Source organism: Centroberyx gerrardi, chromosome 6 (assembly GCF_048128805.1).
Source record: "Centroberyx gerrardi isolate f3 chromosome 6, fCenGer3.hap1.cur.20231027, whole genome shotgun sequence".
NCBI classification, from domain to species: Eukaryota; Metazoa; Chordata; class Actinopteri; order Beryciformes; family Berycidae; genus Centroberyx; species Centroberyx gerrardi.
Genome location: NC_136002.1, coordinates 460,611 through 487,015, shown reverse-complemented (window position 1 = coordinate 487,015; position 26,405 = coordinate 460,611). Strand labels below are relative to the sequence as shown.

General features: G+C 42.1%; 1 protein-coding gene across 2 annotated transcripts in view; it reads right to left on the bottom strand.

Annotated features, from left to right (window-relative positions):
* slc36a4 (solute carrier family 36 member 4) overlaps positions 1–26,405 on the bottom strand; it is a 237,150-nt gene that overhangs the window by 203,818 nt on the left and 6,927 nt on the right. For both annotated transcript variants that reach the window (XM_078284357.1, XM_078284358.1), the window contains exons 4-7: positions 23,886–23,976; positions 22,626–22,714; positions 9,079–9,174; positions 3,694–3,778 (exon numbers count right to left, since the gene is read on the bottom strand). In XM_078284357.1, the coding sequence (XP_078140483.1) occupies positions 3,694–3,778; positions 9,079–9,174; positions 22,626–22,714; positions 23,886–23,976 (361 nt within the window). The remainder of the gene's footprint in view (positions 1–3,693; positions 3,779–9,078; positions 9,175–22,625; positions 22,715–23,885; positions 23,977–26,405) is intronic.

Sequence of the window (26,405 nt, the reverse complement as noted above, 5' to 3'; positions counted from 1 at the left end):
TCTAGGATAAAGTCCAAGTCGACTTATGAAATTGATGAAAGTGGGCGTGGCTTATTACGTAATAGCCAAATTTCCATAGACGTTAAAATGAAAACTTCAAAAATTCATAAATAATCACCTGTATGTCCTAGAGAGCTGAAATTTTCAGGACATGTCGGCTCAAGTGAGATAAATCTTCCATCTAAATCTATCTACCCCTGATTCTGAAGTCAGCCCCCTCTGTTTATAGCAAAAACTGACTGCGATCCCACAGCGTTGTCTGTATACCGTACGTTACAGAAAAAAAAACATGATTTTTGAAATCGTCATACCTTAATTAGTAAACAGGCAAAAATTTGTAATGATATCTTGAAAACTGAACGTATGGTAAATCGCAGTGTCTAGCTGCAAATAGATGATAAATTGATAATGTGATATGTTCAAGATAGTTTGATCAATCTTTATCAAACTAAAGACAAATGATGTCTGGACTCTCAAGATCATATCTTTAAAGCCATGTTAAAATTGATTAATGGAGTGGACTAATACAGTTAAAATACTCAGTAACTCTCTTGGTTATTTTGCAGGGTGGCTTTGATAAAAAACTTTGCTCAGCTTTTGACAAATAAACCCCTCAGTATATGCCACTAAGTGCAAACAATTAGTAAATAAATAACATTACCCTAAATCTATACACAGTGTAGACCTAGGGCAGCAGTAGGCTAATCTAAGGGCATGTGAGGGTGATGCCATAACTGATGCGTATAATCTACTGATGGAATACCATAAACTTCAAAGTTTAATTTATTTCTGTGAATTCATAATTTTGAACTGGGAAATTGGGTATCCTGATGACTGGGTCTGCCATAAATTAGTAAATTTGCTCAGTCTCCTGCCATATGCCTCTCTCCCTACATTACTGCCTATCTCTGCTGAATTATCTGAGCAAAAAAAACAAAAAATACTGCAGGAGGATGGGCTGCTAGCTCTCATTTTTTTAAAGAAAAGGAAAGAAAATGTAGTGTAGTCACAATTGGGTTGCATTATAAAGCACAAGAGGTCTTTATCTATGTGCATATACTATGTACAGTACATGGAAATAGGGCAGACTTATCTATGCCATGTGATAAGGAGATCACTATCTGATACAAAGAGAGATTTAATTTTTATTTTTTTAAAAGCTCATTACAATGAGGGGAATGTGATGGGGACTGTGACTGAGCAGTGCTGTGGTATTATATAGCACTAGCACCTTCTATGGACAGTGGTGCAGCACTGCACCCAAGAGTGTTTAATGTGACAGAAAATGTTCTCAATTTCACTCACTCTACTTCACTCACTCACTCACACACACACACACACACACACACACACACAGCGGCAGTAGTCTACAGGTTAGAAAAGCAGGCTTGGGGCGTCCTGGTGGCTCAGTGGTTTAAGGCGTGTACCATGTAAACGTGACGTCCTGGGTTGGAATCCGGCCCAGGACCTTTGTCGCATGTCATCCCTTTCTCTTTCCCAGTTTTCCGTGTCTCTCTAAACTTTGAACTATTTAATAAAGGCAAAAATGCCCAAAAAAACATAATCAGAGAAAACCAGGCTTGTGATCGGAGGGTCACTGGTTCCAATCTCTAAACCGGCTGGGAAAATGTGGGTGGGGAAAGTAAATGACTAACACACTCTCTTCCCTCAACAACTACTGTTGAATGTCCTTGAGTGAGGCACTGAACCTCCAACTGCTTCAGTGGAGCTGCTCAGTGGTCACCAGTAGAATACTGTGGTTGTACTGGTCAGCTCCCAATGTGAATATGTGGAACTGTATGAATGTGAAGCATGGTGTTGCTGGAAAGGAGCATGGTTCTGTCAACTTTCCCTGGATAAATAAAGCTTGTAACACCCACACAAACTCCCACTCGTCACCACACTGCCCTCCCCTATGACTTTCATTCATTAGGGCTTTTTTAGTTTATTATATTTAGCTGACTACTTGAGGGCTACTGTAGCACACTGACACTATTCCTAGTATTTGTTATTGTTCTGCTGTTTTGTTGTGTCTGTTCTCCAGTGCAGTTGTGTCTTAGCTTGTCATCTGGTGTATTGTCTGGTGTAGATGTATTTAGAACCCCATTGGGATTTTTTTATTTTATCTGTATAGATTGATTGCATCTCTTCTTTCTGTTTTTATCCTCATATTTTATCTTTTTTATTTTTTAAATTATAGTATTGCCTCAGTCAGTGTTCTGTGAATGGCAGACTAGTGAAAGACTAGTGAGCAGGTCACTACATATTTGGTTGTCAATCATAACCTCAACTGGGCCAGTGAAGTTGATAATGTTTGCTCCCATATTAACCAGTGGCTGCACTGTCGATGCAAGCTAAAACTGTGGAATAGATAGCAGCATTATGCTGCTCTTCAACAGGGTTACCACTCCATCCATTCTGTTTTATGGCATAACTGCATGGTTTGGTAATGTGACAATTAAACTTACAACGCCTAATCAACAGAGCAGAGAAAATTGTAGGAAGGCCACCATTGTTTCCTACTCAGATCTTTGAGGAAGCTGTGGTTTGGCCAGCCAGGAAAACCACCTGTGACACACCTCATGTTCTCTTTACAGAGTATGAGCTCATGCTATCAGGAAGAAGGTGCAGGCTGACCTACTATAAACAGATACAAGTTTTCCCAGGTACCACTGTCAATTAAATTACTAAACAATGCATGCATAGGCCTTCCTTGTTTCCTACTCTACTACTTTTTTATTTTTCCTGTATTTAAGCAGGAAGTCTCATTGAGATCAAGATCTCTTTTCCAAGAGAGACCTGCTAACAACAGAACATATATAAAAAAGACATACAAGTCCATTCATACATTGCTACACAGCAAACAATCAGCAAACAGAGACAAAGACAAATCAGTGGAAACAGTTACAGTCAATGTTAGGAAAATCATGGATTAAGAATTTGAACTTTTCTAAAGAAACAAGGGATTCTAATTTCAAAGACCTTTGCAAATCATTCCATTTGTAAGGCGCATAATATCGAAAACCATTTTTGCCAAGCTCTGTATTTACGTGGATCTTTGAGGAAGCTGTGGTTTGGCAGCCAGGAAAACCACCTGTGACACACCTCATGTTCTCTTTACAAAGTATGAACTGATGCTATCAGGAAGAAGGTGCAGGCTGACCTACTGTAAGCTGAACAGATACAAATTTTCCCTGGTACCACTGTCAATTAAATTACTAAACAACAAGCACTAAATATATACTTTATTTGTTGGATGATGGAGTGAATGTGTGTGAGTGTGAAGGAGACTGCATGCATGAGTGATAGTATGGACACAAATGTATTCTTTATTGATGTATTTTTTATGTATGTATGTGACTAATGTTGTCTTTTAACATTTGTACTATGAGCAGCAGATAAATTTCCCCTTGGGACAAATAAAAGTTTATCTTCTCAGGTTTACAATTCTCTCAGTAGAACCAATTACCTTTAGATTTTTACAGTAAGCTTCATTCTGAATTAGTTTATCAACTCATTTAATGGGTGGGAGCATGGAGACAATGTTTGAGACTTTGTTTAGAAATCACCTAAACCAGTTGTTTGTTACAAATTGGTTAGAGTACCACGACCCAACGGATCAGGTTGGTTTTGATTGGTGGCAGCATTAAAGCAGAACAAAATTTGTGATAATTGCATACAGACTCAACCTACCTGTTTGATGTTCTCTGCCAGGAAGACAAAGTATGTACTGCAGAAGCCCAGCTGTGTCAGCACTAGGAAGAAGTTCACTAGGTGTCTGCAGAGGACAGAAGAGGACAGTTTGTTATTCTGTGTTCTGACTATGGAAAAACACTTGCACTGATAGGTGGAACGTAAAGCAATGTTAGTGTGTGATGCTGACGGGCAATATCGCCTACAAGTTCAGTTACAGTCATCTTATCCCCACCAACTGTGGTCACTGTCAGCCAGCTTGTCTCCGGCCTTAAAAAATTACTGAACTTTGAGCAACTGGTTCCTTGAATTGTTTGTGTTGGAATGCAGAGGGATTTTCCTGAAGCCCATGTAAGAGGCGACATGAATGAAAGAGTATGTTGGATGCAGGTCCTGGACTCAGGACTTGGCCTCAGCCTCTATGTAGTACACACCATTTCTTAGCCCACTGAACATACTCAGCTCAGTCGCAACTGAATTCAATTTCTATTCAATTACAAAGTACTGAATGTTTACAGGGAAAACAAGTTATTCATCATTGTTCATATCAAAGAAATAAAAGCACTGCCTCTGACTTGCTGCAGTTTTTCTCACAGGATTGATGAAGTAAGATAGTTGTAGCACTCCTAACTCTGATTAGATTTTGTTCCTTGGACCTCAAATTTCCCATGAACAACATCAAGTTGAGAGAAATCAACATGAAAAATAACAGGATGGATAAAAAAAACATTCTCTGACAGCTACTCATATATTTGCTTAAAGTGATATTCTAGTTTTCTGTAACATATGAAGCATCGCGTTAGTTAAGGCAGAACACTGAAGTCGTGCACGCTATCAGCTGATTGGCTATCAGTTGTCCAATCGGTTGTTATTTTACATGGGTCAGGAATAATTAAATGCAGCTCATTTTAGTTAGAAGCAATTTTGTTTTGGGGTATTTATTGCGCTCCTCAAAGAATCTCTTGGCTATATTCGACTGGAATCTTGATTTTGTCTCAGCTCCTGAGTATTTACATTTAATAGGTTGCACTTCATTTTGCAAGCTCATTTGTATGCAGTTAATTGCATTTATGCTGGATGTGGATCATTGTTGGTTAGCTGAGCTTCATTTTCAATTCAGGTTGTTTCTGTGAATTGGAGCGTGTATTTTGGCATATGCATGAAGGTGCCAATGTGCTGCTGGCTGCCGCCTCTGAAAAGCTATGAGTTCAATATGCTACACACATGGGCTGGGTATGTTTAGTGTCGTAGTATATTTTCCTTAAATTAATCAAATTATAAGTTAAATGCAGCTCATTGTATCATGTATCTCATGGTCTCAATGGCCTTGACATTCCTGTCGCCCCCTACTAAACCTAAGCGTCAAATGTTTTTCCGGAACTGGAAAAGCATTGACCCAGCCATTATGACTATGGACCTCCAAGCACATCACCTGCCCAGCCTCTGCATCAGTGGATGAATTAGTGGAGCTCTATAATACATCTTTGAGCAGTGTCTTTGATCTCCATGCCCCTGTCAAGACACGTGAGGTCAATTTTTCACGCTCTGCCCCCTGGTTCACACATGAACTGCAGAAAATAAAAACAGCTGGGCGTGTCCTGGAACAACGCCTCAGACATTCTGGGCTCACTGTCCATAAACTGGCCTTCCATGAACATCAAAGGGCTTACTCCAAGTCCCTTAAAGATGCTCGGTCACAGTTCTACTCCAACCTAATCAATAACAATCCTGCCAACTCTAAGCATCTTTTTTCCACCATAAACCATCTCCTGAAGCCACAATCATCTTCCCCAATTGAGGCTACAGAAGAGTGATGTAACAGCTTCATTTACTTTTTCAGAGCCAAGGTCAACAACATCCGTTCTCTGATGTCCAGCTCTTCCTCTCTGCCTTCTCCTGTCATCGACCCCCTGTCTGGGAGCTTGCCGTCTCTCCTCCATTTCGCTGGTGTCCAGCAGAGCCACATTGAGGAAATCCTCAGGAAAATGAAACCCTGCACTTGTGCCCTGGACCCCATTCCCACAGCTTTGCTCAAGTCATACATCCCCATTCTCAGCCCCTTGATCACCCAAGCTGTCAACCTCTCCCTTCAAACCGGTAGTGTTCCACCTGCTCTCAAGGTTGCTGTCATCCGCCCCCTCCTCACGAAGCCCACCCTGGACCTGGAAGTTCTAGCCAACTACAGGCCTATCTCCAACCTTGCTTTCCTGTCCAAGGTGTCGGAGAAGGTGGTTGTTTCTCAGCTCCAGGACCACCTTAAACAACCTATTTGAGAAATTTCAGTCAGGTTTTCGTTCAGCCCACAGCACTGAAACAGCTCTGCTCAGGGTTACGAATGACCTGCTGATGGCAGCTGATGCAGGGTCCCCTTCTCTTCTGATTCTCCTTGACCTGAGTGCTGCGTTTGACACTGTGGATCACATTATCCTCCTAGAGCGCCTCCACACCACCATTGGACTGTCAGACTCTGCACTTAAGTGGTTTCAGTCCTACCTTTCTGGCAGGACTGAGTATGTCTCACTGGGAGGATGCAGGTCTAGATTGCTCCCTGTCACCTGTGGTGTTCCTCAAGGGTCGGTTCTCGGCCCCATCCTGTTTATCTTCTACATGCTCCCCCTTGCTCTTGTCATCAGCAGACATGGGATGTCTTTCCATTGCTATGCTGATGATACCCAGCTGTACATAAAAACTGCCCCAAGCCCTTCTGCAGCCATGTCATGCCTCAGCACCTGCCTTGAGGAGATAAAGGCCTGGATGAGCAACAATTTCCTCCAGTTAAACAGCAGCAAAACTGAAGCTCTCCTTGTTGGCACTCCACACCAGGTTCAGTCGTCCCCCATACCTCATCTCACCTTTGACAACCAGGACATCCCCCTCTCCTCCTCAGTCACTAATCTGGGTGTTAGGTTTGACCCTCACCTGACTTTTCATGACCATATAAAACATCTGTGCAAGACCTCTTTCTACCATCTCAAAAACATTTCCAAACTCCGCCCTACTCTAACCCTGTCAGATGCAGAGAAGCTTGTCCATGCTTTTATCTCCTCAAGACTGGACTACTGCAATGCACTCTTCACTGGGATCCCTGGCAGGAGCATCCAGAAGCTCCAGTATATCCAGAACAGCGCTGCCAGGATCCTGATGAGAGTGCGAAAACACGTACACATAACACCAACTCTGTTTTCATTGCACTGGCTCCCTGTCTCCTTCAGGGTCGACTACAAAGTCCTGCTACTCACCTACAAATGCATTAACAGACATGCGCCTCCCTACCTACAAGAACTGATTACCCCACAAACCTCCACCCGCACTCTCAGATCTACCAACAGCTTGCTCCTCCGGGCCCACAGTACCAAGCTCCGCACAATGGGGGATCGGGCCTTCTGCTCAGCTGCACCACGCTTGTGGAACAGCCTTCCTAACCATCTAAGGGCAGCGCAGACCCTGGACTCTTTTAAGACAGGCCTAAAAACCTTTTTATTCAGGAAGGCTTTTTCGTGTTAACTTTTGTTAGCGATCTCTTTTTTCTTTGTTTTATTTTTATGTTTTTAACTCTGTAGCACTTTGAGATTCACTATGAATTAAAAGTGCAATACAAATAAAATGCATTATTATTATTATTATTATTATCTGCTCTTCTGAGAGCATTTAGCATTCTGCTCAACACCTTATAGACTTGTAACTGCAACATGCTTGTCTCTTTACATAGGATAGGTACATTTAATGTTGTAGGATATTTCCCTTGTATAAAGATACTAGTGTATATACTGTATTGGTATCTTTCCGTATGTTCATTCGAGGAGGGGCCAGCATGCTACTGAGCTCCCCTCGAATGAGAAGGGCTCTGCATCCAAGGGGAATTGCAACATGCTTGTTGCGTCACATAGGCTAGGTAAATTTAGTGTGTAGGATATTTCCCTTGTATCAAGATACTAGTAGTATCTACTGGAATCTTGCCACATGTTTATTCAAAGGGGTGCCAGCATTCTTGCTGAGTTCCCCATCGAATGAGAAGGGCTTCATTAGCATTCAAGGGGAATTGCAACATGCTTGTTGCGTCACATAGGCTAGGTACATTAAATGTCATAGGATATTTCCCTTGTATCAAGATACTAGTAGTATCTACTGGAATCTTGCCGTATGTTTATTCAAGGAGGGGCCGGCATGCTGCTGAGCTCCCCTCGAATGAGAAGGGCTTCATTAGCATTCAAGGGGAATTGCAACATGCTTGTTGCGTCACATAGGCTAGGTACATTTAGTGTGTAGGATATTTCCCTTGTATCAAGATACTGGTAGTCTACTGGTATCTTGCCACATTTTTATTCGAAGGGGTGCCAGTATTCCTGCTGAGGTCCCCCTTGAATGATAAGGGCTCTGCAGCATCCAAGGGGAATTGCAACATGCTTGTTGCGTCACATAAGCTAGGTACATTTAATGTTGTAGGATATTTCCCTTGCGGCAAGATTCCAGTATACTACTAGTATCTTGATACATGTTCATTCAAGGAGGGGCCGGCATGCTGCTGAGCTCCCCCTCGAATGAGAAGGGCTTTGTTGGCATTCAAGGGGAGTTGCAACATGCTTGTTGCGTCATATAGGCTAGGTACATTTACTCTTAGGATGGCGGTCTGGGTTGGCTCTGTTGTGTTGGGGGTTATGCACTTCCTTCTAATTCAGGACCCGAGCAGGGAGCAATCTTTTGTTTTGGGGGTTCGTGTGCACTCCCTGCTGGTCAAGACTTGAGCAGGGAGCAACCTTTTGCTTTGGGGGTTTATTGCGCTCCCCGCAGAATCTCTCGCATGGGGAGCATCCTCAAGAGCAGAGCCTTTTCCGCCAAATACAACTGTATAACCATTAGTGCTATAATGGTCCAATCTCCTTTGACGTAAGTGTCTCTGACTGAATTATAGTTTGTCAGCACATGTATCCTCAGCCATCAACATTACAATGGGAACTTCATTGATGTCAAAATCTGAGCAACTGAAATATCTTGGAGATCTTTAACATCACTTCACTCATCCTGTGAAGTTCTATTTTTTTTTATAAACAAAGGCCCTTTGCTATCTACCACATATCAGTAAATATACTGAGTGATATCTATTCATCTCAGAAGGTTGCACTAAATTAATTGTGCTTGCACCAATCAAGAGAGTACTTTTGGATCAGATGTTGGGTCAATTCATAAGGGCACTTCATAAAGGCAATCTATTACCACGCAGCACATGGAATTATTCCCAAACTAGGACTCAGTGCCACACCAAATTTCAAGAGGTATCACAATAAAGTCAAACCTCTGGAAACAAAGTGGCAATTAATGGATATCAGATAACTCAGAAAATTGAAGTATATACTTAAAAGTATCATAAATGTTTTGAAACTATCTCACCTGCCAAAGTTAGCAGTCTTTCTGAAGCACTTGTAGGAGCTGTGCTCCATGGCAAAAGCCACTGTGTCACTGTAGCTCATGGCAGGTCTCTTCAACCTGGGAGGACAAGGAGAGAAAGAGTTTGACAAAACAAAGACAGCAAATAACACATCTAAGAGTTACATTTAGACAAGATGAGTGCAAGACAAAAACAAGTTAGGGGAGGCTGAAAGACATGGTGACAGGTGGAAAGAAAGGAGAAAACCTGGCAACAAAAGTAGGTAGGAGAGGTAGACATTGAGAGTAAGAGGGAAATTGGAGTAAAAGCCTAGATGGAAAATAAAGAGCAGAAAGAGAAAGGATGGAAGGAGCCCGTTTTTAAAACAGATTGGGGTGGGATGGGGGGTGGGGTTGTGGTTGGCATTGGGGTGAAAACACATTCATTCGTCTCTCCTCTCTGCTGGAGATGCTCTTTGATGCGCCATTGAAATAGTAACTCAGATTAGCAAGGACCAGCTCTTATGTCTCAGCTGCATCTCCACATCTGAATTATAAACAATAGAAGAACAATAGATGGAAAATAAAGAGCAGAAAGAGAAAGAGGATGGAAGAAGCCCGTTTTTAAAACAGGGTGGGGTGGGGGGGTGGGGTTGTGATTGGCATTGGTGTGAAAAGACATTCATTCATCTCTCCTCTCTGCTGGAGATGCTCTTTGATGCGCCACTTAAATAGTAACCAAGATTAACAAGGACCAGCTCTTATGTCTCAGCTGCATCTCCACATCTGAATTAAAACAACAGAAGATGATATAAACAGATGGATGAAATTACCCCAGCACAACCACCCCCCTCCTGGTTTAACTCTTTAGATTCAATAATAACAAAATTCTACTGGAACAAAAAAAAAAAAAAAACAGAATCAAGCTATCAACATTACAAAAACAAAAAAAATCTTGGAGGTCTTGAAGTACCAAACTTCTATAACTATTTTCTGGCTAATCAATTACAAATCATGAACAAATGGATTCACCCCACTGAACAATGTTACCCATGGATTGAAACTGAACAACAGCAATGTAAAGAAATTGGGATCTCAGCCTTACCATTCATCAACACTTCCATAAAACGGCACAACTGTTTCCAAAATGTCACCATTGTGACGACTCTGACAGCCTGGTGAAAAGCGCACAAAATCACACACTCAACACAAGCACCAAGTAAATACACCCCATTATGGAACAACCCGGAATTCATGCATGATAAACAACCACTGAACTTCACGGCTTGGAAACGCAAAGGTATCACGCAGCTTCAGCACATCGTACAAAACTCCACTTTCATTACGTTTGAACAGCTGGTCTAGAAGTACGGCATAGGCCATAGGGATGCACCGATCCAACTTTTTCAGTCCAGATACCGATACCGATAACTGGGCTTTGGGTATTGGCCGATACCGAGTACCGATCCGATACCAGTGTTTAATTAATAAACTGTAGGCTATGCCTCACTGTGTGGAAGAGACTGGGATCATTCTTTTATGTGTACAGCAACATCAGGCTTGACTTTAACATTGCTTTCCTAACTTTGTAAAACAAAATGTAACAAATAAATACATAGATATACAGTAAATGTACTCAATTGTTATTTATTATTAAAATAATAAATAATCGTGCTCCAGCAACTTGGTAAAACATCTTCAAAATTAACAGGAATTACAATTCAAGTGTAAACCTTTTAAAGGCAGCAACAAATTGGTCAGGAATTAAAATTCCAGTATAAAACAATACAACTGCATCAAATGAGAACAAAATGTAAACATTAAATCACAATTAAGTCACAAACTAGTGCAAACAAACTTGATAAATTAAATCACAATTCACACAAGTAGTATAAACAAGTAACTTGGTAAAAACAAAACATTCAAAATATGCAGAATAAACCTAAATTACTGAAATAACTCTGGCTTAACTGGTAATCTCGCTTTATGAAACAGCCCTCAGAAAAAAAATCAAGGTATGTTAGTCTGACTATGTGTCGGCCGAATGGAGCAGCAGTACCTGACGAACACGGAAAACACTTTAAATCGTGTTGTGGCAGGAAACAACGTTGACCTACAGCCGAGTCCCCTTAAACCTGGGATTTATGAATGGAGTCTGGCTGGACGCGCCGATTGTATAATTGTTGGAAAACTACTTTACCTAGCAGGTTAAATGGCAGCCTGCTCGGCCGCGCGGTGACCCGGGAGAGTTTAAACATATAACCGAGACAAAGTATTCATGCAGGTGTGTTTTTAACTACCGAGCATCAGCACCGACCCCCGGTCAGCTCACCCCGACCCCGGCTCTGTTATGAGGGTTGGGCGCCAGGTTAGGTTGTTAGCCTGGATGCTAGCTGCGGGAGGCTCGCGCCCCATGAGCGAGAATTCAGTGCACGAGACGCTGCGCGCGGCAGGCGGGATCCTCCGGAGCTGCTGGACCTAGTTTAATACATCCATGTGCTGGACCGGAGGAGCCACCGGAAGGACCGAAGACAAATAGCCGGGTCTACCGGCGCGCTGCTGACGCATGACGTAGTATGCGCACGTAGACATAAACATAGAATTTAATTGAATAGATCGGCCCCATTGTCACCGATACCCGATCCAGCTATTTGAGTCAGTATCGGACCGATATCCGATATCAGTATCGGATCGGTGCATCCCTAATAGGCCAGGAATCATTTCTCCAATACCTACAAATTAAATCTGTTATTACATCAAAGATTAATCTGAAACAAAATAATCTCCAAACATCCACCATAACAGAAGAAATAAACACTGTCTAAATTATAATAAACTAATGAACTACACAGATTCGGCAATATCTCTTCCAACACAGAAATGGGGAAAAAGATCTATCTACCGCACATGACACCGACTTCTGGACTCAAATCTGCAAAAACACATACTCTATGACTAAAAACACTAACCTCCAACTCATTCAATATAAAGTAAATCGCAGAACACACATTACACGCAAAAAATGCACCAAATGGGCCTCGTAGAATCAAACACCTGTTCACTCTGTCCTCCTAATACTCTAGATGACTTTCTTCACGCAACCTGGCAGTTACCCACCCATAAAACACTTCTGGAAGGAAATCACCACCAAACTGTCTCTTATTCTGGACTGCCGAATTCCACTCTCCCCATCCCTCTGTTTTCTAGGCGACCTATCACTAATCACTCTTCCTACTCACCTTACCAGAATCTTACTTGTCGCTTTAACTGTCGCTAAGAAGACCCTCTTCCTAAACTGTAAAAGTAGGAAAAAACTAAACATTTCACAATGGACTGAACTCCTCACCAATTACATCTCAATGGAAAAAATGACTGCCTCCATTAACCATGAAACACAACTTATCCTGGAAACATGGGAGCCAATCACTACGGTACTACTTCCCTAACTACATCCATTTCATCCACACTCCACCCTGCACACCACTCCCTGCAAACAATACAATGCAGCACAGCGCAGCACAACACCATACAACACCACACAACATTACACAACACTACACAACACAACTCTACACAGCACAACAACAAACAAATCCATACAAACCTCTTCAAGAAAATATACAATGCAATGTAAATACTTATGTATGACTTTTTTTTTTTTCCCATGTCACATCAGTCTAGTTTTTATTTTATTTTATTTATAGTGTAACATCACCCCATGGGGTATCTGCACACTTCATAACAAAATAAAAGCATTTAAGAATGTATGCACACACATGCATAACCACACATACATTTGTTTTGATATGCCCACATACAGACATACCCACATGGATACACATGACATGGCAGGGATTATACCGAACATGGATACACATACACATGACAAAATTCAAATTAAATGGAACATGGATACACATACTTGTGACGAAGATAACCAAGGGGAAATAGTAGAGGTAGTAATAATAATAATAGTAACAATAGTAAAACATTGATAAGTTGTTACTAAGTGATAGTATGTTTATCCAGCCAGTGAAACTAGGGAGAGCCATAGTGTAGAGAGAAAAGCCTAGATTTAAAAATTTCAACAGAGTCTGCTTCTATTACAGTTGAGGGAAGAGTATTCCAAAGAGAAGGGGCGTGATGTGTACAGACCAGATGGACTTCATCATAACATGTTTGGAGCTAGGATGTTAGCGGCCAACCTCACCTATTCCATGCTTCACCCTCACCACTCTGTTTCTGCCAACTGAGAGAGTCCATGCCCCTTGCAGGTAACCTCCCAAACCTATCCACACTCCTACTATAATCACATTTGTAAACATAACACTTGTAGCAATAATGTATCTCTCAATCACAACAGCACAGGCCCATGTGGGAGGCTACCTAGTACTGCAAATTTATCACTTCATCATTTGAATCCTTAAATGATGAATCCAAATGCGTCTCTGTACTAGCTATATCAGAGACACATTTGGATTCATCATTTGAGGATTCAGAGGTTGCAATACACGGTTACAATTTGTTCAGAAGGGACAGGAATAAATATGGTGGTGGAGTTGCCATTTATGTTCAGAGTCATATTCCAGCCAAAAAGCGTTATGACTTAATGATGATTGAAATAGAAGCTCTGTGGCTACAGGTACACCTACCACATTTAAAACCTATATTAGTCGGCTGCTGCTACAGGCCGCCTAGTGCGGATGTGAAATATCTTGATGTTATTTGTGAAATGCTGGATAATGCAGCTGATGGTAACAGTGAAATCTATTTTCTGGGGGATGTGAATATTGATGCACTTAATGATAATTGTCCCATGTGGAAAAAGATTTTGTCTGCAGCCAAAACATGTAACTTGACTCAGGTAGTGACATTACCAACCAGAATGTTTACAAACAAGTTTGGTATTACAACATCAACTTGCATTGATCACATTTTTACTAACATGCCTGAGCACTGTTCCAAAGCTGTATCGGTAACACTGGGTTGCAGTGATCATAACTTGGTTGCAATTATGAGAAAAAACAAAATACCTAAGGCTGGCTCTAAGATAAAATATAGAAGGTCTTACAAAGGGTTCAATCAGGAGTTATTTGCAGAAGAGATTAAGAGTGTGCAATGGCTGAATGTATGTAAAGAAGAAGATCCGGAGAAAGCACTGAGTGTGTTTATGAAATTATATATGGGTATTGCAGATAAACATGCCCCATTGAGAAAGTGGACTGCTAGGTCAAATGGTGTACCATGGGATTGATGATAAAATAAGGAACTTGATGGCCCAGCGTAATGATGCTAAAAAAGTTGCAGATAGAACTAGTACTCTATCTGACAGACAAAGTTATTGTAAACTAAGAAATGCTGTGACCAAACTTAATAAATGCAAAAAAAAGGAATATTATAAGCTTAAAATTAATGAGGCTAAGAATGATGGAAAAAAACTGTGGAGAACTCTGAATAATATAATGGGGAGGAATTTGAATGCGCCTGCCTCTTTTATTGAAACAGAAGGTATATTTATTACTAAACCACGTGACATCGCTAATTATTTTAATAACTACTTTACAAGCAAGGTTGACAAACTGAGAAATGCCATGAGTGTAACAGATGACTCAGTGTCACAAACCATCATAAAAGACTGTATCATGAAAGAAAGGCAGTGCATGTTTGAGTTCCACCATGTAGAAAAAGAATATGTTGAAAAGATTCTGTTATCTCTCTCTGACGACAAATCTCCAGGTACAGACAATCTAGATGGCAAATTACTCCGAATTACAGCCAACTATATATCCACTCCATTATGTCATATATTTAATAAATGTTTAGAGTATGGTGTGTGCCCGGAGATTTGGAAAGAGGCAAAGGTCATTCTACTGCCTAAGGATAATAGATCTGCCATCACTGGTCCCAACAGTCGCCCTATTAGTCTTCTCCCAGTGCTGAGTAAATGATTCGAGAAAATTGTATATGTTCAAATCCAAGATTATTTTTCAAGTAACGGTTTGATTACGAGCTACCAGCATGCATACAGAGAAGGACATTCAACAAGCATAGCATTAGCACAAATGACTGATGATTGGCTAAAGAGCATGGATGACAGGTGGGGGCGGTGATGCTAGATTTTAGTGCTGCTTTTGATGTTATTGATCATTGTCTGTTGCTTGGAAAACTCAAATGTTATGGTTTTAAATTCACTGCTTTGTCCTGGATGGAGAGTTACCTGTCCAGGAGAAGGCAGAGAGTGTTCTTCAGTGGTAGCTTTTCTGATAGCAAAGAGTTACAATGTGGGGTTCCTCAGGGTAGTTGCTTGGGACCTCTCCTATATTCTATATTTACAAATGATCTCCCATCAGTATTAGATAAAGCAAGTGTGGTTATGTATGCGGATGATTCAACTATGTACAGGTCGGATATGTATGACCGTGCCAATCCATTTAAGGCCTTGTAGGTCAGGAGGAGCACCTTAAAATCAGCTCCAGCATGTATCGGCAACCAAGGCAGGGATATAAGTGTTGGTCTTATATGGTCAAACTTCCTTGCTCTGGTTAGGACTCCAGCTGCTGCATTTTGGACTAATTGAAGACCTTTGTTGTAGTTGAAGGTAGGCCGGAGAAGAGTGGATTGCAATAATCTATTCTTGATGTTATGAATGCATGTACTAGGGTTTCAGCATCTGCCAATGAAAGAATTGGGCGAATCCTAGCTAAATTACGTAGGTGGAAGAAAGCAGATTTTGTGATGTTTTTAATGTGTGGTTCAAAGGATAGAGAGGAATCAAAAACTACTCCTAGATTCTTCACTGTCTGCCTTTGGGAAATGGGAAATATGTGCCCTAGGGGTAGGATGTACACAGAAAAAAGTAGCGGACCAAGAACTGACCCTTGTGGGACACCATGTCGGCGCTTGAGTAGTCAGACATGGAGTTGTTAAGTACCACACGCTGTGTTCTGTCAGATAGGTAGGAACGAAACCAGTCAAGTGCCAGCCCCTTGATACCAACATAGTTTTCTAAGCGATCTAAGAGGATGGCATGGTCCACAGTCCAAAGGCAGCACTCAGGTCAAGGAGCAGCAAAACAGATCTGAGTCCATGGCAATTATTAAATCATTTAGTACTTTGGTCAGTGCCGTTTCTGTACAGTGATGAGATCTGAATCCAGACTGAAAACTATCAATAAGATTATTTCTGGACAGATGGGCTATGAGCTGACTAGCGACAGCTCTTTCCAACAGTTTGGACATGAAAGGGAGGTTAGAAATCGGCCTGTAGTTAGCTAAAATGTGTGAGTCTAGATTTGGTTTCTTGAGTAGAGGTTTAACTGTAGCTGTTTTGAAGGTTGTAGGAACAATGCTAGTGTTAAATGACTCATTGATTATATTGAGGAGTGGACCTCCTAATACAGGGAGTAGCTCTTTAAATAGGTTGGCAGGGATCAGGTCTAGGAGACGTGGTGGATTTGGAACTAGTAGCCAGTTTAGCAAAAGTGTCCCAGGTAATTGTGTCAAATTTCATTAGGGTGCTGCTGGCTTGAAAAGTGGTGAATGTGTGTAGAGCAGGATGAGAAACAGTCAGGGAGAGAGGTAAGGCCACACCCTTAACCTCTTCTCTAATTGACTCAATTTAAACTTAAAAAAGTTAATAAAGTCGACAACACTAAGAGAGGAGGGAGGGGCCGGGGGAACGGTTTTGGTGAGTTTGGCGATGGTATCAAATAAAAATCTGGGATTGTTCCTATTGTTAGCTATCAGGTTGGAGTAATATAGATTTTTCGCTTGCCAGAGCGCATATTTGTAGTTGCGCACGGAGTCATCCCAGGCCATGCGAAAAGTTTGGTGTTGCGCCATTTTCGCTCTAGATTTCTGCATGTTTGCTTATGAGCCCTGGTAGTATCGTTGAACCACAGGGTGATGTTCTGGGATGTGTGCTTTCTGGCCCTTAAGGGGGCGACTGAATCTATCACGCTGTGTAGAGCGTCATTAAGCCTGTTGGTAAAACTGTCAAGACAACCTAGATAATTATTGAAGGGGGTGAGAACGATGGGAAGAGAGGATTTAAGAGCCGCTTTGGCTGCAGTATCAATATAACGACTCCTAAAAGAAGGACAGTGGTTACTTGAGGCGAGGGGAATCAAAACCGTAAACTGAATAAGGCAGTGATCGGATACTGATGGAGCAGATGGGGACACTGATAAATCTTGGACATAGAGACCATGGACCAAAACAAAATCAATGGTGTTACCATTGCGATGAGTGGGTTCAGTGACAGCTTGAGTAAAATCAAAGGTTTCAATAAGAGATGTAAAAGCTCTGTTCAGGCAGCAGGACTTGACGTTAAAATGAATATTAACATCTCCGATGATAATTACATGGTCTGCATGAGTGACTAGGTCCAATATGAATTGTGAGAATTCATCCAGAAAAAGAGAGTAGGCTCCAGGGGGCGATAGAGAATTGCAATGTAGAAAGGCAAGGCATGCTGAAGGGTAGGTAGCGATGAAGACATTAATAACACCTCAAATGATGAAAATGTAATATTAGTTTTGGGAAGTGGATAGTTTGATTCATGGATTAGTGCGACGCCCCCACCCTTCTTAGTGGCACATGCAATTTGTGAAAAAACAAAATTAGGCGGAGAGGCTTCAATCAGGGGCGTTACATCATCTGCCGACAACCAAGTTTCACAGAGTCCCATCATATTAAGGCTGTGTTCCAGTAAGTTGAGTGACCTTATATTAAGAAAACCGATTTTAAAATGATTAGAGTTGTTGAGATTATGGGACACAGTCTTAACAGGATGCAGATTGTACAAATTCTGAAGATTTTTATTCGAATGTCGCTTTCTCTTACTAATTATAGTTGGGATAGGGAATGGGTTGACAGCACAGCCTTCATCAGAAATAACATGAGTGGAAGGGTGTGAGAGTCCATGCCCAGTTGGTAGAACTGATACATTTGCAGTACTAGGTAGCCTCCCATATGGCCCTGTGCTGTTGTGATTGAGCGATACATTATTGCTACAAGTGTTATGATTAGAAGTGTGATTATAGTAGGAGTGTGGATAGGTTTGGGAGGTTACCTGCAAGGGGTATGGACTCTTTCAGTTGGCAGAAAGAGAGTGGCGAGGGTGAAGCATGGAATAGGTGAGGTTGGCCGCTAACATCCTAGCTCCAAACATGTTATGATGAAGTCCATCTGGTCAGTAGAATTGTAGTCTGTTCCAGATTAAGTCAAAATTGTCCATCAAATTCAGGTTCCAAGCAGCGCATTCGGACTTGAGCCATGAATTAAAAGAGAGAAGTCGGCAAAAACGACTGCAGCCACGATCGACTGTAGGAATCGGTCCCGACAACATAATATATTTCCCACAGTTCAAGCAAGCATCAGTTTATAGTCAGATTTTAGAGCCTCTGACTGTTGGGAGCCTGTATCGTTGGATCCAATATGAACAATAATTGTGGAAGACTCTGGGTGGCACTGTAGGATGGTTGACAGGTGGTCAATAATATTGAGTGATCACGCAACAGGATAGCAAAAGGTGCGGGCACCTTTGACCTTTACATCCCTGACAATGGAGTCGCCAACAATTACCGCAGAGGTAGGATCCAGCGATGGTGAAGGCAGTCTTCAGTGTCGCCCTGTATAGCTGTTGCACCTCACCAAGGAGGGTGGACGACCATCTGTGGGGAGCGAGGTGGGGAGCGAGGTGGCAGCTACCGTAGCAGGGGCAGTGCGGGGAGCGAGGTGGGGAGCGAGGTGGCAGCTACCGTAGCAGGGGCAGTGCCACAGGGCGATGTCGGCGGACAGTGTGGCGGTGGAATAGGAAGCGGAGCAGTGACGCCAGTAGAGGATGTAGTATTTCTGGGATAGTCAAGCTGCTCCAAGTCATTCACTGAAGTCGGTTCTCCAGTTTGAAATCCTCAAGCGAGTGTCAAGGTGAGGGATGTGAGTGTGTTTTTCGCTGCTTGCCACCGCCGACCACGGACCATGGCTGAGGGCCAGGAGTGGAGCACCGGCCACCAGCAAACAAGGACCGTGATGGCTGAGGGGCAGGAGCGGAACACACCTGGGTCTTGGGCAGGCTCCAAGCCTGGGCCACAGATCATCCAACCGAGCCAGAGGAGTATCAGATGATACCGGATTGCCCGGGTCACCGACCGAGGGGACCCAGGGGATGGTGGAGTTGTTGTCGGGGAGTTCAGACTGCTGCTCCCGGGTGCCACGGCTACCTCTGGTGGAGTTCAGGGCTGAGATGTGCTTAGCTTGGGTTGAAGCGACTGATGAGAAGCCGGTGATAAGATCATCTTTCGTTACCTTACCTTGAGCTCCATTTTCAACTGGTGAACTTCGAGCTTGAGTCGTGAGTTCATAGTTTGGCAGGATTCAAACAGCCATTTGATCGGTAATACAGGTGTCTTGCCGGCTTAGCCACCAGGCAAAAGACAAGCCTAGCTAAGCAAGCAGTTCGGATTAACTACAACAACACAGAAAAAGAAGCGACCAAAGCACAGCAGAGGTAAAAAACACAAAACTTCACACTTCAAAATGCGAAACACACATCCTGTCTCTAGCTCAGTATTGTCTGTCTACACTTTGTTATACCTATCAACATCTGCACCAACCTTGCTACTTAAAAAAACATAATAAAAAAAAAGATATTTAAATGCACACACATACCACACACACACACAATCTCACAGACACCACCCCTCCACCCCCCTTTTTTTTTTATTTTCTTCACTCTTCTTCTCTTCTTCCCTAAAGGAGCAGGGACCTGGACCTTTAGGGCGCTCAGGGATGTGGAAGGGGGGGTTAGACCTGAAGACCGTTTGAGCGGAGGTCAGTGAGAGCGACTGTGTGTGCCGCCGGTTGCACCTTTGTGGGAGACAGAGCTGCAAAGCTCCATCCTCCCTCTTCTTCGCCCCGCATCGCTTCAGCATGGAAGCCAGTGTGGAGCAGAAGATCCCCTCGGGGACAACCGGGACGTCCAGGATGTCCTCCTTCCTATCAGACGGGTTGGTCAGGTTGAGCCATCTGGCTCAATCCTGTAACACCATCATAGCCATGGACTTTCCTGTCGCCTGGAGAGCGCATCGCTGTACACAGAGACAGATGCCAGTGACCGTGGAAATCTTGTCCCACACGGCCAGGCCAGGCTTTTCAGCCATGTCAGCATACAACTCTGCTTGGTTGGCAGTGAGAATGCATGTGACGTTCAGCGCCCTCACCGCCACAGCAGCCGCCTTATACGCCCTTTCCGTCATGGTGGACTGGAACCGGTCTGCTTTTGACTGCAGAGTTGGTGGCTCGGGCGATGCAACTGATAGTTTTGGGTGGAGGCGAGCTGCCACCAATGGTTACATCGGTGGCAGATGGGCCATGGCATGCTTATCCATCCCCTCCAAATCCAGGGAAGACGCCCCAAAGATGGGGGTCTTGCTGGAATATGGCTGCTCCCACCAGGAGGAGAACACTGGGGTAATTTCTTCCCCTTGTAGTGAGACCGGGGGGGCCTCCGCTGCGACAGCAGGCCAGCTTTTCCGCTATGCGTTTGCACACGCCGTGCATGTCGGTGCTGAGAGTGGGAATGGGGGTTTCATAGCAAATGCTATGAAAGAGAACAGCTACTACTGTAGTTTGTGAAACAGCTCACGTTATCACTGATTGTGGCACTGAAATGTATGGTCGAAAAGAGCATGGCACCCAAAGAGGGAGATTCTCCCACCGTGGCCAGCATCAAGAGCTCCATCCTCCAAGACATCTCTGGTCAGTACACAGGTGACACCTACACAAATGTTCTTCTGGTGAGCACAGCCTTGGACCCGCATTTCAAGTCTACCCCAACTAGACCACGAGTAACAACAGACTGTTTATGACTGTTTATTTGGCTTGACTTGCAAGTAGAATTTTTTGTTGGTCAAATGTTATATTTTATGTTGTCTAAATTTATGAAATTCTGTTTTTTACTTTTGAAAGAAAAAATATTCTCCTTTACCATTGCAAGAAAAACATTGCTAAAAAGATTTATAGTTTTGTCAAATAAATAGCAATGTTGTACAACCATACTTATTTATTTACGTACTTATGTATTCACTTTTATCACACTGAATCGTGGCTGAATCAAATCGTGAACCCCACATTGTGAATCAAATCGAATTGTGAGATTACCACATCATCCCATCACTAACGCATAAGTTTCCAGGTTCTTCACAGATACAACTGATACAATTTTTGCAAGTCTTCTTTAAAGTCTTGAATGCACAAGAAGAAGTAGCTCCGCCCCAACTTCCAGCTTGCATCGAGGGGTACTTGGTTTTCATGAGGACTAATACATCTGTCGCATCTTTTGATGGTGGTATATTCAGTAATAAGTTTTCCTGATATTGGATACTCTATTGAAGAAATTAAAAAAATCATTACATTTCTATTGAGAAGATTCAATACTGTGTTGGTGCAACAGTATTTATACATTTGGAATTTTAATTAATATTAATGGTAAATTATTGAAATTAATTAGGATAGTATATTTAGTTTATTAACTAAATTTGTCCCATCAATTTAATTAAAAGGGTTGAAGGCTTGTGAATTCTTGAATAGCAGAGGATGGCTTCAATCAATAATGAACAGCAATAAGCAAGCTACTATGCAACAATGAATGAAGTTTATCATACTAGCAATGTATCAAGTTGCAACAGTCAATAAAATTCAAGCACAGCAACAAGTCATGATAATAATAATAACTCTACAATAATACAACAGGGAGCGACATACACATGAGGGAGTCCTCATGTGTATGCAGTGTTTCGGGTCCAGAGATGATTATTTTTAAGGCCATGTAAAGGAAAAAATACTTTTTCCCTCCAACACCACTCTTTCAGACCAAGCTACACAAAGATTCCATTCCACTACCCTACTACTAGTAATCGTACTTGGAACATTCCATCCAAATTTCATCCCAGACAGTAAAAGTAAGGCGGAATGGCAACGGTAATAACCAAATCTCATAGACTTCCATTGTATTTATTACTCAGCCACTGAAAACAACACGATTACATTAACAATAATTAATAACATTAATTCAGTAAAGAACAGAGTGGCGAACTGCACATCACTCAGCACTACTTATGTGAGGTGCTGGAACACTTTTGTAAGTACTTAGTTTTGTGCATTATTTTGTGTTGTTACACTGTTGTATGTACATTATGTATTAGGGAAGATTTCATCATGTACCCACAGTAATAGTGCATACAATACTTTTCCATAGGTTAATACACACTGGAATAAGGCCCTTATAAAGTAAAGTGTTACTCAGCTTGATTACAGAGTTGAGAATGTTTGAGCTGGCAACGGCAAATGCCAGCCGAGTACACTGGCACACCAAACACCAGGAAACAAAACGTTACAGTGCTCTACAGTTTACAGGGTAAGAAACGTTTTAATTCAGCTGTTGTTGACTTCTCTGTGACTGTGTCTCTCTGGCCCAGTTGTGTATATATGTGTGTGTGTGTGTGTGTGTGTGTGTGTGTGTGTGTGTGTGTGTGTGTGTGTGTGTGTGTGTGTGTGTGTGTATGCATATACCTTTCACAAAGGTGATGGCTGCAGTGAACCAGGATGTGCATACAGTGCACACAGACCACACCCATCAACACCAGGCATATGGGCCCCACCTGCAGAAACAAATGAATTAATTTCTTCTCTAACACAAAACTGCACACTGGCATGTGGGCTGAGGCAACTAAATAAGACATGAAACACACACTTGCTCTGGTAAACAGTTTAACAAACTTAAAAATTGGTACATATTGTTCAACAATGACTTGTGGGTTGGTTAGTTAAACATCTTCTCCAGGAGACTGGTGTATGTGTCTCCTGTTACAAGGACTGGTCTGGCAGTCATCTCAACACCCCCAATGTTGAAGACATAATGCAGGATTTATGAAAAAGATGCTCAATTCCATAAATAAGGCACAAGCCATCCATGAATAAAACATGAATGCATTCAGAAGACAGATGTGGACACAGCCACACCAACTCCATATGAATTGTCTCTTTGCAACAATACTGTTGAAATTGTGTTTTGAATACTGTATTAAGACTAAAGACCTTATGCTTAATTAATAGAAGTACATTTCCTTTCTCTACCTTCTTTTGAAAGTACTCATTGATTTGATAAATATTAATCCAGACCAGAATACCCTTCTCATAAATACACAAACAGAGCTGCTTCAAATTTTTTGACATAAACAGAGGAATATATTTGCTTGTGATGTCTGATAGTAAAAAAAAAGACATGATGAATATTTATGCATGATTACATATTCACAGTAATTTTTCAGAGCATGTAGGTAGAATAATTGCAAATTCAACTGCAGTGTAAACACAAACGCAATGTTTGTGTTCAATGAGTACCAGTCCTCGAGGGCTGGTATTCTGCAGACTTTTGGTCCTCGCTGGTTGTTAATGAGCCACACCTAAGCTGTGTTTGAAATCGTTCCCTATTACAGAAATAGTGGATTATATAGTGTGTCCGCCATTTTGTACTAGTGTCTGAATTCTCAACGGCTAATTTGTATCACTATATAGTTCACTGTAAAATATCCACAATGCACTGCAAAATGTACCCTACAATTTCTCCTGCATACCACAATGCAATGCGATCGTGTCATACCAAAGAAGAAAAGCCAAGACCACCAAAACAGCTACAGGAATCATCGTTGCAAACTGAATGCACCTCAAGCAAAAACTTTAACTGAGTGTTCTTTGTTTTTGTCTGTTATGGAGTAATTCAAGCAACACAGGCAGTCAACATAATTGGAGGGAGTTGTGGAAGATACTTACAATGATCCCTGCATTGCGCACTGCCAGAGGTAGGCCCAGCAGTCCTGTACCTATGTTTCCCTTCAACAGATGGATGAGAGCTTGACTAAACCTGTACAACAAAGAGAAAGTTGTAATCACATCAATTTTCATACTATTTGGTCCTGGAAAATTATGGTGAAGTGGTAGACTAAAATTGTTCCAATACACTACATTACACTACATGCATGAATGCAAAGATTTTCATAAAACCAAAGATTGTAAAATGTAACTGTGTAGGTGGTTATTTATGGCATAGGTTAAAATAAACAATGGGAGAATTAAGCAAAGTAAATATAAAAAGTGAAGGTTGAGTTTCTGATAATGGAAAAAACAGCAGTGGCAGCCCTGACCACTATCCTCTCCCGCTCTTCGATCCCAACGGAGTTGAGGATACTTTGCCTGTCACAAACTTTTTTGAACCTCTTGCTGAGTTAGCAGGTAACATGGCCCCCTCCATGCATCCGCCCATACCCGAACGTGGGGCTCCGAGACAGGTCAGGAAACGTGCGGCGACTCGTCCCAATCCCCCAGTGAGTCCAGCAAGTTCCTGTGCTACCTCTCCTGTTAGCAAGCATCCCTGCTTACCAGCACCTTCTACCGACTCTTCCACCTCTGTGAATGGTTTTGCTGCTGCTGTTTGCCCCTGGGTGTCTGTGGCCGCTACGGACATTCGTGTGGTTAACAATACGACTGGTGTCATGGAAAATACTGTCCCCTGCTTTGATAGTGCACCTGCAAACCTTGCCGTGTACAGTAGGGGATGTGTAAACGATGACGAAGTTCCCAATGGCATAACCGACTGTCTATCTGGTGCCAAAATTCTGGACATAGTTGAACTGATTCCAGCTCTCACTGACCTTCACCCGACTGCCCACATCATTATTGTCCATGTTGGTACAAATGACATCTGGCTCAAGCAGTAAATTAAGATCCAGCAGGTCTTTGAGACACTGGTAGAGACTATTGAAAGCCTGGGAAAGCTCTGGGGCTCATTCATAAAACTTACCGGCAGGTTTAGCATGACGTTAGGGGCAGATACCATCACGGTAGGGTGTTTCCTCATTCATAAACGTGAAATATCGGGACGTTATTTGCGTTACCGTTTTTCCCGTTCTTCCACCCCTTTTGATCATTTACATATTGGGAAAGCGATTCATAAAAGCACACCGCGCCGCAAAACATACCACCTGTTCTAATCAGACGGTACATTGTAGAAATGAATGTTAACTAATGAAAATGAATGTGAATTATTTAAAAATCAACAGATAAAGTCACATTGCGTCCTAGGGGATTAATTATCATTGGAAACGTGAAAATGTTTAATAAATATGTCGCACACTGGCTGTGATTGCGGTTGTAAACGCCAGTTTCCATCTGATTTGATTCAGTTTATCATGATAAAAAAGAGAAGATGACCATATGCATGTCCCATAAACTCTTTAGCAGGTGTTGGAGTGTAGTAGAGCTGAAGTATTTAAGAAAGAGAACACTGCACACTGCTGCCAATGCTCCCATATATTTATCTTACAATGTTTTGATAGGTCTTCACCAGGTGACGATCACTACCGATCAATTTATATTTTCAGTAAGTGACATCATCAGCATTCAGTTTATCATGGCATTACAGCAGTAGGAATGCGTGAGGAGGAAGAGGTCCATCTGCTGTTCTGCTGCCCATTGACACACAGGCGGACAGGTGTTACATATGTAAAGCTTAATTAACATGTTGGTTTTGATTGGCTGTCACCTGGGCTACAGCTGAGGATAACACAGTGGTAATGTGGCTCCGTCATGGTATTCACGGCTGTGGTAAATTTATGAATTAGGGAAATTACCGTGGTGCAGATTTTGCATGCCGCTATTCTGTTACTGTGGAGTTTTATGAATTAGCCCCTCTGTGTTTTATCTGGCCCTATTCCCATGCTAAGGAAAAGCTGTGAAAAAATTTTAGTCGTCTTTTTAGTATGAATCAATGGCTTTTTAACTTCTGCATAGCAACTGGTCATGGTTTTGTCAGTCACTTTAATTATTTTTGGACCAGGAAAGACTTATACAAGCGAGACAATCTACATCTTAACCGCAAGGGAACAAAAGTGCTAACCTTAAACCTAATTTGCCATCTGCAAGCTGTTTGACCTGCTGGGAGGATAGGTCCTCTCCCCACCAATAGCTATCAGTCCCCTATCTCTCTTATTGAACCCCTATCCCACCCCAACCTACTCTGGCCCACTCCTATTGTCACTAGCTCAAATTCTAATTACATTACACCGCCACCCTATCGCATTCCTGTGCTTATCAGTAACAGGTCCCGTACGCTTTTGCATCTTTAGTAACAATAATCTACTGCCTATACACTGCCTGCCTGCTCTCCTCACTATCCCTGCAATTAATTCTGTTAAAATTGGTCTCCTGAATATCAGGTCTCTGGCAAACAAGTCTTTCATATGTCAAGATTTTATTATGTCAAACAACCTAGAATTTTTTATGACCACTGAGTCC